The sequence below is a fragment of the Lycorma delicatula genome, chromosome 10 (assembly GCF_047948215.1).
Source record: "Lycorma delicatula isolate Av1 chromosome 10, ASM4794821v1, whole genome shotgun sequence".
In the NCBI taxonomy this organism is placed as follows: domain Eukaryota; kingdom Metazoa; phylum Arthropoda; class Insecta; order Hemiptera; family Fulgoridae; genus Lycorma; species Lycorma delicatula.
The window spans coordinates 114,649,790-114,664,458 of NC_134464.1; the positions used below are offsets into that span (position 1 = coordinate 114,649,790).

At 29.1% G+C, this 14,669-nt stretch overlaps 1 protein-coding gene across 7 annotated transcripts in view; it reads right to left on the minus strand.

Moving 5' to 3' along the window:
* Positions 1 to 14,669, minus strand: part of LOC142331438 (uncharacterized) — a 306,269-nt gene that overhangs the window by 109,653 nt on the left and 181,947 nt on the right. For all 7 annotated transcript variants that reach the window (XM_075377347.1, XM_075377346.1, XM_075377348.1 and 4 more), the window contains one exon: positions 10,364 to 10,637. In XM_075377347.1, coding sequence (XP_075233462.1) covers positions 10,364 to 10,637 — 274 coding nt within the window. The remainder of the gene's footprint in view (positions 1 to 10,363; positions 10,638 to 14,669) is intronic.

The window sequence follows — 14,669 nt, forward strand, 5'->3', positions numbered from 1 at the left end:
TATGATTCTAAATTATAATCTTCCACTATATAATAATGCCGCCTATTAAATTACATCTATACATTTTATAAAAGTACATAAAATTTTATTTCACTAAACAACTTCTGATTTTTTTAATATTTTTTTTTTATTGCAATTAATGAATAATATTTATTGTAAATTTTTTTACAATCACGGGTTAATAATTATTAATATCAATATATTTAAATTAAAAAATGTAAAAAAAATATTAATTAAAAAAAAGAAGATTAATTCTGATTTGAACCGATGCGCTTTCCCGTGAAGATCCAGATATTTCATTAATTCAAATTTTTGGGGATTTTTTGGACACTTTTAGTTCAGTCGACTGCAACAGTCCTAAATCCAAAAATTCAACATCCTACAGCTAATCGTTTATCAGTTATGGGAGATATGTACATATGTATGTACAGACGTCACACCGAAACTAGTCAAAATGGATTCAGGGATGGTGAAAATGGATATTTCTGTTGAAATCTGAAAACCAAAATTTTTCGTGATCACAATACTTCCTTTACTTCGTACAAGGTGGCAAACAACCTAAATTAAGTTTAATCTTTGTGCAACATAAATTAATGTACTAATATTCATAAATTAATGAACAATTTTAAAGAAAATTTATATATTTTCTTCCAATTAAAAACATAGTAGTGTGAAAGTAAATTTGAAGAATGATACTATAAAGGAGAGAAAAATTATCTAAGAAAATGTTAAAACATGGTCGAGATACAGTTCAAAAAATAAAAAGAGATTTGTCTTTTAGATTACTATTCTAGTACTTTTAGTAATGTTTCGAAGTTAATATTTGTAAATATGACATGAACTAGTATGATAAAAAAAGCTGTTAAAAATGTGTATATGTAAATATAGAATATATCAGGTATATTTATAAATGCCCATTATGTTACATTAACATCAGAAGAATAATAATGAAGGAAATTAATTTTTTATTTATTTATAAAACCTAAGGCATATAAATGAAACCTATTTAATTTAATTTTTTGTTTTATTATTTTAAATATCTCTGCAGTTCAATTAATAAATCACTTCAAAATAATCACTTAATTTATACTAGTCTCAAGTCAAGTATTAGTTATCATCATTATTATTACTATAACACACTTAATTTTTAAAATTATAAAACAACTTATATTATAAGCTGTGAAAGAATATATGAACACATACGCACTACTTAAAAACAAAAGACAGAAATTAAAAACAAGTCAATAAAATACTTACAACTGTAAATTGGTGAGCCTCTCTGGTATCCAAAGTTAAATAGATCCAACACGAGAATAACATTTTCTTCAAAAAAAATCTTCAAAATACTTTTTATTGATTCACAACAAAATTCTTCATAAACTTTTATAAAAAGCGATAAAGCTATATTCTGTATTTCAAAATTAAACCAAAATGTTGTACAATAAGGAAATAGTAATAACAAAACTGATTTTTCATGATTAAAATTGAAATAGAAATAATGCAGAATGACATTCACTAATGACAAAAACAGTTTAAGTTCAAGCATTTACAGCAGCTTAATATAATTAAATACAAATAATACTGTTTACAGTAAGACTACAAAACAATTTAAAAACAAAAAAAAAAAGAATAGCGTAAATAATCTTTTTTACGATATGAGGTAACAAGATTATAAAAATAAATTAAAAATAACAAGAACTTTTAACAAGAATTTTTTATCTTTTCTTTTTGTTACAGATGATTCCTCTCCTACACTTAGATTTTCCTGATGAGGAACGGGGAAAATTTAGTTCTACATACTTATTACCATCATCATCACTGTATGTAGAATTTTATTAATTATACGTTTATAATATTATTTCATGCCTAATAAATCCAATGTGATTGACAAAACATTTTCAGGAATAAAAATACTCCAAAACCAACTATAAAACTTTCAGAATATTCCATTTTCCAACATAGAATAGATTCTGATGCCCTGTTATGCGAGAATTATGTTACAAGAATCAAATGGGTCATAGGGCTACACTAACCCAGGCTTAAATCTTAAACGTTATTAACTGAATAGCACTGGATGGTAGCAACATCAAATAATTCTATTCAAACTATGGAATGCAAAATTGTTACAAAATGTAGTAAAAATGTCTTATTTTAAATCAAAGTCAATTTTCAAGAATATACATAACCTACATATTTGATATACTGTATTGTTAATTCTATTTTATTAAAAGTACAAATAAATAAATAAATTCATGCAACATATAAATATATAGAGAGAAAATAAAAAACGATAACACCACTGATATCATTTGCAATCCAATGGAAAAAGAACAGCTTAGAACAAAAAAAGGGTTTAAAAGAGTCCAAAAAATTTTAAGTTTTTAATTAAATAACTCCTGTACAGAAATATTTTTCATATCTTTCACATATTTTATACTCCTTTTGCTGTAATTTGTAACATCTGACAAAAAAATAATAATATTCCATTCATTAATTTTCTTATATTTTATACCCATTTCATTTTTATATGTTTATGGTTGTAAAGAGTTAACACCTACCACAACCCCATTTCTGTGTTTTGATCTGAAGCTTAACTCATAATTTTCTTTTTTTTATTATTATTTTCAGGCTAAATACTCAAGTATTCATACAAATCAAATTTATTCCGTTAAATTAAAAGAGTTTTACATCTTAATTCTCATTAATATAAATTAATTAATTTTATCTTTGTCAATTTCAAATTAATAAAATTTTACAACTTTGTAAGTTGTAATTTTATAAAACTAATTAATTAACATGCAATTACTACCCAAATATGCCTCGTGGCACATGCTTAGGTAAGGAGTCCTACATGAATAGTACTACATAATTACATTCATAATTGTTTCAGAAATACATAGCACCACTATAATAGTTACAAATGGAATATACATTGCAGTGATATAGATAATATGAATTAGTTATAAAATAATGTAAGAATATATAAAAAGTATGAACAGGTACTGTAACAGTGCTTGCAAATTGATCAAAACTATATTACTCATTTTACTTAACAGTCACAAAATTCAAGTAGATAATTAGGTGTTAAACAAATATTACCGATTAAATCATTATTGAAACTTACAATTTTAGTTTCTATTGTCTGTATGCAGAGTGTATTATCTGATTTTTGCACCCTAATTTCTAAAAGCCACTCATTAATTTTCGTTTTATAGGTTACTAATGACACTGCACTAAATACTTCTATATTATTTGGAATATTTCTGAGTGAAATTTAGACATAAGTATGAATTTGTTTTAATGTAAGAATTTTTTTAATTTTTGCCTATGGATAGCATTTTTTGGAATACCAAGTGTCTGTATTTATGGATAGTTGTCTAGAAAATTTTTGCAAATGCTATAAGTGAATACAAACAGGATCTTAATAAATAGCTGTCGAATACAAAAAAAAAAACTTTAAATTTGTTGAAAAGACTCTCTGTGGGGTATAAATAGTTCTTATTAAGGGCGACATTAATAGTAAATTATTGTATGATAATCAACGATTCTATTATAGATTTGTAGGCTCATCTATACATAACAATACCCCCCAAAATTAGTTATTAGTCATGAGCGTAATACAATAGCCTTGATTCATTTATATTTGATATATAGTCTATTTTTCGGATCAAACATCCACTTACGCACTTTTATGTTATATTCTGTATATCAGGGACCCACATTAGCAACTGTTAAATGTTCGATTGTTAAATCCAAATATTTTTACATGCTTGCTCTTTCAATCTCTTCACAACCTCAAGTTTGATTCCTAACCTAGCCGTAAACATACACTTCTAGTCTTCACAATTTCAATCGCCTTTCTTTCTTAAAGAAAGGGAATGAATTTTGTTTTTATTAGGTTTAAATTTAGGAAATTATGAACAAACTAAGATTTCAACTTTACAAATTCTCAGAATCCCAATCATCGCCCTCAGAAAAGATAGCAATGACATCAACAAGATATTTTACCACTAATATCGATCTTTGAGACATCACTGATACAGATAAGAAAGAGTAAAGGCCTCAGAGTACTGCCCTGTACAACACCATAATCCGAGTACTGCCCTGTACAACACCATAATCCACAGACTTAATGCGGCTAGTGATGCCATACAATGCTACAACTTGTTTACTGTTCTCAAAATAGTTTGAAATCATGACATTGCCCTGTTTTTAATATCAATTAGATGTAGTTTATTCATTAAGTTTTCCATGTTTAGTATGAAATGCCTTAGCCAAATCTAAAAACATAATTTAACTTCTTCTTTGCTGTTATTAACCGTCTCTTTGATATTTATGTTTAATTCAAAAAATTACATCCGTAAATATTTACATCATTAACATTTTTACCCTTTTTAAAACAGTATTGGATGTTTGTTATTATATTATACCTTGTTAAGTGTCTGGAGAACTGATCTTTGTTGATAGTTGGACCCGCTACAGTATTCATTACCTTTATACAGACAAACAACTTTTGCCAATTTAAAGGCTTCAGGGAAAGTGCCATATAACAAACTTAGATTATAAATATGTAGAAGGGTTTGAGAAAAACATTTATAAGTTCTTTTATAAATGAAGATTGTAAATGTATTTGATCATATCCAAGAGCCGACCCACAACCTCTGTAATTTTCCCACACAGTAAATAAGATCATTCAAGGATATCATCTGCAAAACAAATGCTTCACTAATTTACAGGTTGTATGATTACCAATATTATTTTCACTAACTACTGGTAACCTCCTAGGGAAATATTCTGAGCTAACTTATATTCTACTAGTGAAAATAATCATTGAGTTCTTCCACCACCTTAACAAAACACAAATCTTCATCTATCTTCCTGTTTTGACCACCAATATATTCTCCTATTAAAAACAAAAAGTTATCAAATACCTAAAAAATGAGTTATTTAAAAAAACTCTAAAGTATGAAAATAAATAAAAATATTACATCTTTATAATGATATTACTATTTTAAAGGAAAAACAAAGGTAATGAAATGCAATAGAAAGGAGGATAATGAAGAAATAAAAATTACAACAGGAGAATGCAATAAACCAGTTATAAAACTGTTATTTAAAATAATTATGTTTAACAAAGATAAAAAAATATATATATTACAAGTGAACTAGCGTAAGCCTGGAGAGCTTTTAGAGAAAATAAATTCACCTTTGGTACTAAACATAAATTGAATAATTAAAAAAGAACTTTTAAAAAGTCTTGAAGGAGTATAGAGTTTAGACGAAGAGAAACAAAGACGATAAAAAAGAAAGAAGTTTTGAAATGTGGTGATTTACAGGAAAATGTTAAAAATTAGATGGGTTGATAAAGTATGAAATGAAAAGGCGAGATGAACTTTAGAAAAAAATTTTTTACTAAGGAACCCAGGATTAGTGAATTTCGTTCTAGAAGAAGTATACAGGATAAAAACAGTAAAAGAAAACTAGGTCCAAATATATGATTTTACATGGATTTGAATACTAGATCATGGATACCGGTGTTCTTTGGTGGTTGGGTTTCAATTAACCACACATCTCAGGAATAGTCGAACTGAGAATGTACAAGACTACACTTCATTTACACGCATACATATCATCCTTATTCATCCTCTGAAGTATTATCTAAACGGTAGTTACCGGAGGTTAAACAGAAAAAAAGAGAGGTCCAAATATATGAAACAGATAACTGAGGTTGTAGGCTAGAAAAGAGGCTATGGAAGCCTTTAAACATTGGCGACTGATGGCATATAAGGAGAAAAAGTTATTCTTAGCTTTAACACAATTAATAATAATATTAAGACTGTTAATACTTTTAAATGATTGCAAAAAAAATTTACATATTACAGTACTGTAAACTTTTCAAAACACAGTTTCACTTATAAAAAAAGCCAAAAAAATCATTATAATCACATTAGTTTTCATAAGTATTCTGCAGCGTTTAATCTTGTGGAGAAGGGAACTCGACTTATCAGTAAAATATCTGAACAAGGTCCTCTTCAATACTCACAAAGTTGGATAAATATCCTATGGAACTATGCAGAGATGGCATCATATAAATTTTATTAGAATGACCAATTTTCTTTATCAAAAACATTTTATATCACGAGAAGCAAAGATTAACGGCTATTGAAATCAGAGCAAGAACCCAAATTATGAATGGAAACTGAGAATGTTAAGTAAAAGAAGATACTGCATTAATTGAAACAGTGAAAAATACCTGATGCCCATTTAAAAATAAGGCAAAAGAAAAAATTCAAAATTCACAACTAAAAATAATGGAGATTTTGTCATAGACAAATTTTTTTTTATCCCATATAATTAATTATTTTTACACTGACAATTCTTGAAGGAAAATATATACAACATAACTAAATATTACTTTTAGAGGGACTTCTATAAGTTACAGTCACAGTGAGTTACTTTTTATAAATTAAAAATATACAAAAGTTAAATATCAATACAGTGAACTGCCTCATTTAAGTGATCATCTTAAGTTCGAAATCTAGGTATAACTTTTAATTAAGATATACTTTTAATTAACATACTTTGTAAAAAATTTCATCCTATACCCTCTCAAACCAGCAGAGTCTGGCCATATCTCTAAAATATGTGATATATTTGTGCATTACTTTATAACAATTTTCTAAATGCATTATTTTATTTTTAACAGATACACACTTTACAGTGTTCAGAATTATATTTTTCTTGAAAATCATAATTTTTTCTAATGTATTTATTTCAGTAAACGAGTTTATTCATTTCTTTGATAAAAAGCAGCATTTATTTCTTATGCATGTTGACAATACTTAATGTAGTAAACAAATTTTATTATCTTGATTTAATTTTTGTACAGTTGACATTTTGACAGCTCTGTAACTAGCTGTAAATAAATTATCATGAACATGATATAATGTAAAAAAATACGACCCACACAAGATAAAAATGAAAAAATAATCTTTTTTGTGAATATATTTGAAAACCGTTTTAGTTTTCAATAGATAACCAATTTATCTTTACATTCCTGTATATCTTTCATCTTTATCTTTTAAAAATAATAATACTATTTCATATGCTAAACAATACAAGTTGTTTAAGCAAAAACAGAGTACTTATATATATATATATATATATATATATATAAAACAGACTTACATGCTTATATTATTATTAACATACTGACCACGGTGCTAGTAAAATTTAATAATAAATAAAATATAAACCATCAAAACAAAGTAATTAGATAAGTTAAACTTACCATGTTAATTTCAAGAATCAATTTTCAAAAGATCCCACATCTCCAGACGTTATTAAATTCAATAAATATATTAAAACAAAATTTATGATAAGTTGTCAAAACTGTTTTTTGAAAATTTTAAAATTTATTATGGAAAAACATGCAGATTCTGGTGTCTAACACTGAAATGATGCAATATTTAAAATATCATTATCTCCTTTGTTTTATTGCCATTATTGCCAACCATTATATTGTTATTTTACTATCTATATTATTTTATTTTCGATTATTTATATTGGTAAAACCAACAGATAATTTACAAAAAGAATTACAGAATATTACACAGCCTACAATAACAAAAAAAGAGGTGTATCTAATGTAGCTGATAATTTGTTAGAATACAGTCATAGTATTATTGATTACAAAAGTAATTTAAGAGATTTTGGAAGTTTGTAATAATGATAAAAAGAATAAATATACTAAAGAAATATTACAGTAATAAATATAAACCAAAATATAAAATGATGAAACCACCAAATAATAATCGAAGATGAATTAATTAAAAATAAAAGAAAATACAATATAATGGTTGGCAATAATGACAACAGAACAAAGGAAAATACGTTTTAAATATTATACCATTCCAGTACTGGACAGCAGAATTTGCATATTCATCCATAATAAATTTCAATATTTTAAAAAAACAAATTTGAAAAATTAACAAACCATAAATAAATAAGTTTTAATACATTTATAAAATTTAATAATAGCTGAAGATGTAGGATCCTACAAAAATCAATTCTTGGAATTAATATCGTAAGTTTTAACTTATCTATTTACTGTTTACTGTCTGGTGGTTTATATTTCATTTAACATAAATTTACATGTACATATAATACATGTATACATTCTTCATATATTATAATTGCTTTTGATAATACATTAGGTGGCACTTTCGATTAAATAAGTAGCCATGGAAAGATTAACTACAACAAGGAAAAATGCCCATAGTGTAACCTTTTTTTCCCCTCCTATTTAGCCTCCGGTAACTACCGTTTAGATAATTCTTCAGAGGATGAATGAGGATGATATGTATGAGTGTAGATGAAGTGTAGTCTTGTACATTCTCAGTTCGACCATTCCTGAGATGCGTGGTTAATTGAAACCCAACCACCAAAGAACACCGGTATCCACGATTTAGTATTCAAATCCGTGTAAAAATAACTGGCTTTACAAGGACTTGAACGTTGGAACTCTCGACTTCCAAATCAGCTGATTTGGGAAGACGCGTTCACCACTAGACCAACCCGGTGGGCTACATAGTGTAACCTAACAAAAATGAATTGCACATTTTTTTTTGCTTTGATTATGCAACTAAATTTTTATGAGGCTTAGCTGATAAATTTTGTACACTAGTATGCTATATGGAGATAAAAGGTACTAGAGTTGGGTGTGACAGCATATGATAGCTAAAATCCCCCTCTACAAAACAGCGATAATGCGTTGAAATCCATTTACCAGTTTGTTTTCAGTAGCGGTTAAAATGGACAGTCAATATGTCACAATGGTTAAACAGCGTGCAGTGATTGAATTTTTAATAGCAGAGAATGTGAATCCTATGAATATTTTTCATCGTTTAAAAGTAATTTATGATAGTGAAACTGTTGACAGGAGTACTGTGAATAGGTGGATATTGAAATTTCGTGAACATGAAGGTGGTAAAGTGACAATTAAGGATGCACCTCACAGCAGACAACCAGTTTTTGTGACTAACAAGAAACATCGAAAGGAGGTGGACAATTTGCTTCAAAGTGACTGGCGAATCAACCAGCAATGCATCGCTATTCAGTTAGGCATATCTAAACAACAAGTAGGCCATATTATTGAGCAGTTGGGTTACCATAAAATCTTTGCACGATAAGTACTGCGCAAATTAATGGACAAAAACAAACAGCATTGTGTCAAATGTTGCAAAGAACCATTACCACAGTGCTATTGTGCTGAAGGAACCAACCTCCTTTTCAATACTGTGATTAGAGATGAGAGTTGGGTACATCATTAAGATCCGGAAAAAAAATAGGCAAAGCATGGAACGAACACAGACATTATGAATCACCAAAACCCAAAAAATTCAAAACTCAAGCCTCAGTGAAGAAACTGCTTTTAACAGTGTTTTGGGACGCCAAACACCTCAGATGACAAGTATGTTGCATTCAAAAGACCACCATGCCCATAATCTAGCAGTATGACAATGTGCAGCCTCACATATCGCACGCCACTACAGAGGCTATCCGCAAGCTGAAGTTTGAGCCTATTCCACATCCACCATACTGGCTGGATTTGGATCCATACCACTTCCATTTCTTTCATCTTAAGAGTGATCTCAAAGGTAATCATTACACCACTGATGATGAGGTGAAAGAAGCTGTGGATCAGAGAAAGACTGCCAGAATTTTTCAGTGACAGAATGCAAAAACTTGTCACACATTGGGAAAAGTGTGTCAGTGTAAACAAGGGATTATATTGAAAAATAAATACTGCATTTTGTAGCCAAGGTACTGTACTTTTATTCATTTTTTATTTCATTCCAATTCCTTTCATTCCCATGCTACGCATAAACGTGCAAAATTTAGTATCTGAGTCTCACAGAATCTATCACAGCAGGCAAAAAAAACTCTGATTAAAAATAAATTACAAAGAATACACTTTCTAATGAATAGACTTTAACTAGACATAATGTGCGACAAGTAAAAAGCACTTTAAATAAAAAGGGAAGGAATTTAACAACTTACTTTAAATAAATTCTAAAAAATATAAACTCAAAATACAAATTTCAATATAAAAAGAGTTGAAAACATGACTTTCTAAAAGATACTAGAGGTTACAACCAATCAAAATACAATTTTATTCTCACGATTACAGGATTAGTATCAATTAAATGGTATTAATTAGTATCAATTAGTTCTATCATTAAATGGAAGGCTATCATTAAATGGAAATTATTAACATACTCAGAGCTAAAAATTATGAAGAAAATTTCAAAACAAGAAAAATGATGTTATAATACATTAGAATAAATATAAATATAATTACCTTTACTGCCACCTTTTGATGGATGAGTGAAAAATGGTTTTGCTGATTTACTCTTAGGAGGAAGTTTTACAGATTTCAATACAATCTTTGGTGTAGAACTAAAGCTAGGAGAAGCTTTAGATGGCGACAATTCTTCAGTTTTGGTGGTTTCACTAACAGCACTTGGTGAAACTGAAGCTGAAGTCGGTGGTGTTTTTGAAGTTTTAGCTTCTACCAATTTTGGTGTTTTTGGGAGGGCTACTTTTTTTGAAGGAGGAGGTGTTGAACTCTGATCCTGTAAGAGATATAAATTATTAAATGGCAATAAAATTATTATTAATATTAAAGAATTACTATTACCCAGGCAAAAAAGTATGTGTGCTGTTTATATATTAAAAAAAAATCAGAATCTACATTCTGAGAACTAACAAAAAAGAATATTGCAATATAATGAATTTATAATATATGGACTAATTTTCCAATGAGTACAGTAAACCATAATTACACCATCTGAGGAAAAATAAAAAACAACTACATTATTCCATAATAGTAAAAAAATGACATAAATGCCAGTTTTACAGTAAACCCCTATATAAATTTTTTCAGTTCTTAAAAATTTGTTATCAATTTAATATTAAACATCCCTTCTCTTAGTACTGAATACTCTTGATAATAACAAAATGCTCCACACTCATGTAATTAAGCAGCATGATATATAAAGTTTTCACTTGTTAGAATGAATTTTAATGAAAGATTTTAGTTTTTTTTATATAAGATTAAACAAGTACAATGTGTAAATAAGCTTAACTTTTGTTCTTGAGCTCACTAAAGAATGATGTATTATGAAAATAAGTAAATTGTACAAATTCTAAAGAAACTTAGAATCTCAGCTATTTCAAAAAGAGTTTTAAGCATGGCCCATTTGACTTTCTCTACTGCCTAAGCACCCCACCCAATCCACCAACCCTCTTCAACAACCGGACTACTAGTTTTCTTACATTTCAGCATGTGAAATCTAAGCTCAATAACTTATAACTTACTTCAAAACAACAGTAAATAATTGCATGCAGTCTATTTAACTAAAGTTACTTAAAATTATTACAAGTTATAAACAGCTCTTTTTTAAATTAATAGAATTGGTCCTTACAAAAGCCCTTAAAATTTTGATAATTGGCACAATTCATTAGTATTTTCAGTAGTGCTGTGATTATATTTAATATAGAAAACTGTTGTTTTCTATATTAAATATCTGGAGAGATACCTGTAAACAGTTCAAAGAAAGAAGACGAACTAGCACAATATAGATACAAACAAAAAGTAACAATAATGTGAAGTTCTACTATTAGACAGTACCATTACAACAAAATAACATTGGCAAACGAATTCAGACAATGTAGGATAAAAAGAAAAAAAATTGTATACAATAAATGCTCCCCCAAAATGGATCCGACAGGACAGAGTAAGTAATCATTTTGAAAAAGTTTCTATCTTACAGTTTCATTAAAAATTGTGCAAATTTATAGTACAGTCCTGTGGAAAGAATTATATGAATATAATAAAGTGAAGTTAGACAAGGATGTACACATTTGGAATATTACAGAAACTTAGGTACTATACATTGACTTCATTATTTGAAAATTTTTTAAAATTATAAAACTGAAGTAGGGTAGAAATGAAAGAGGTTACTGAATACATACATTCAAGCTAAAATACAACATGAACAATTATTCTAAAATAAAATAATTTTCTAAAAAAATTTAAAATGCTCTAGTACTGTTTTCTACTTTAATAACTTACTGTTGCAAATTTCATTTTCAATACAGTTAGTTTACATATTCTGTTGTAAATCATTGCTTTATAAAATCATTTTTTTTTTTGTCTTCAGTCATTTGACTGGTTTGATGCAGCTCTCCAAGATTCCCTATTTAGGGCTAGTCGTTTCATTTCAGTATACCCTCTACATCCTACATCCCTAACAATTTGTTTTACATATTCCAAACGTGGCCTGCCTACACAATTTTTCCCTTCTACCTGTCCTTCCAATATTAAAGCGACTATTCCAGGATGCCTTAGTATGAGGCCTATAAGTCTGTCTCTTCTTTTAACTATATTTTTCCAAATGCTTCTTTCTTCATCTATTTGCCGCAATACCTCTTCATTTGTCACTTTATCCACCCGTCTGATTTTTAACATTCTCCTATAGCACCACAATTCAAAGCTTCTAATCTTTTCTTCTCAGATACTCCGATTGTCCAAGTTTCACTTCCATATAAAGCGACACTCCAAACATAAACTTTCAAAAATCTTTTCCTGACATTTAAATTAATTTTTGATGTAAACAAATTATATTTCTTACTGAAGAAGCTCGTTTAGCTTGTGCTATTCGGCATTTACTCCTGCTTCGTCCATCTTTAGTAATTCTACTTCCCAAATAACAAAATTCTTCTACCTCCATAATCTTTTCTCCTCCTATTTTCACATTCAGCGGTCCATCTTTGTTATTTCTACTACATTTCATTACTTTTGTTTTGTTCTTGTTTATTTTCATGCGATAGTTCTTGCGTAGGACTTCATCTATGCCGTTCATTGTTTCTTCTAAATCCTTTTTACTCTCGGCTAGAATTACTATATCATCAGCAAATCGTAGCATCTTTATCTTTTCACCTTGTACTGTTACTCCGAATCTAAATTGTTCTTTAACATCATTAACTGCTAGTTCCATGTAAAGATTAAAAAGTAACGGAGACAGGGAACATCCTTGTCGGACTCCCTTTCTTATTACGGCTTCTTTCTTATGTTCTTCAATTGTGACTGTTGCTGTTTGGTTCCTGTACATGTTAGCAATTGTTCTTTTATCTCTGTATTTGAACCCTAATTTTTTTTAAATGCTGAACATTTTTATTCCAGTCTACGTTATCGAATGCCTTTTCTAGGTCTATAAACGCCAAGTTGGTTTGTTTTTCTTTGATCTTCCTTCTACTATTAATCTGAGGGCTAAAATTGCTTCCCTTGTCCCTATACTTTTCCTGAAACCAAATCGGTCTTTTCCTAACACTTCCTCCACTCTCCTCTCAATTCTTCTGTATAGAATTCTAGTTAAGATTTTTGATGCATGACTAGTTAAACTAATTGTTCTGTATTCTTCACATTTATCTGCCCCTGCTTTCTTTGGTATCATTACTATAACACTTTTTTTGAAGTCTGACGGAAATTCCCCTTTTTCATAAATATTACACACCAGTTTGTATAATCTATCAATCGCTTCCTCACCTGCACGGTGCAGTAATTCTACAGGTATTCCGTCTATTCCAGGAGCCTTTCTGCCATTTAAATCTTTTAATGCTCTTTTAAATTCAGATCTCAGTATTGTTTCTCCCATTTCATCCTCCTCAACTTCCTCTTCTTCCTCTATAACACCATTTTCTAATTCATTTCCTCCGTATAACTCTTCAATATATTCCACCCATCTATCGACTTTACCTTTCGTATTATATATATAATTTATGTACCCCAAAATTTTCCTTAACTTTCCTGTATGCTCCGTCTATTTTATGTTCATTTCAATGTTCATTTCTCTTTCACTTCTGAACACTTTTCTTTAAACCACTCTTCTTTCGCCAGTTTGCACTTCCTGTTTATAGCATTTCTTAATTGCCGATAGTTCCTTTTACTTTCTTCATCACTAGCATTCTTATATTTTCTACGTTTATCCATCAGCTGCAATATATCGTCTGAAACCCAAGGTTTTCTACCAGTTCTCTTTATTCCGCCTAAGTTTGCTTCTGCTGATGTAAGAATTTCCTTTTTAACACTCTCCCATTCTTCTTCTACATTTTCTACCTTAACTTTTTTACTCAGACCTCTTGCGATGTCCTCCTCAAAAATCTTCTTACCTCCTCTTCCTCAAGCTTCTCTAAATTCCACCGATTCATCTGACACCTTTTCTTCAGGTTTTTAAATCCCAATTTACATTTCATTATCACCAAATTATGGTCGCTATCAATGTCTGCTCCAGGGTAAGTTTTGCAGTCAACAAGTTGATTCCTAAATCTTTGCTTAACCATGATATAATCTATCTGATACCTTGCAGTATCGCCTGGCTTTTTCCAAGTGTATATTCTTCTATTATGATTTTTAAATTGGGTGTTGGCAATTACTAAATTATACTTTGTGTCAAACTCTCTAAGTCTGTCCTCTCTTTCATTCCTTTTGCCCAGCCCGTATTCACCTACTATATTTTCTTCCTTGCCCTTTCCAATGCTTGCATTCCAATCTCCAATTATTATTAAATTTTCATCTCCTTTTACGTGTTTAATTGCTTCATCAA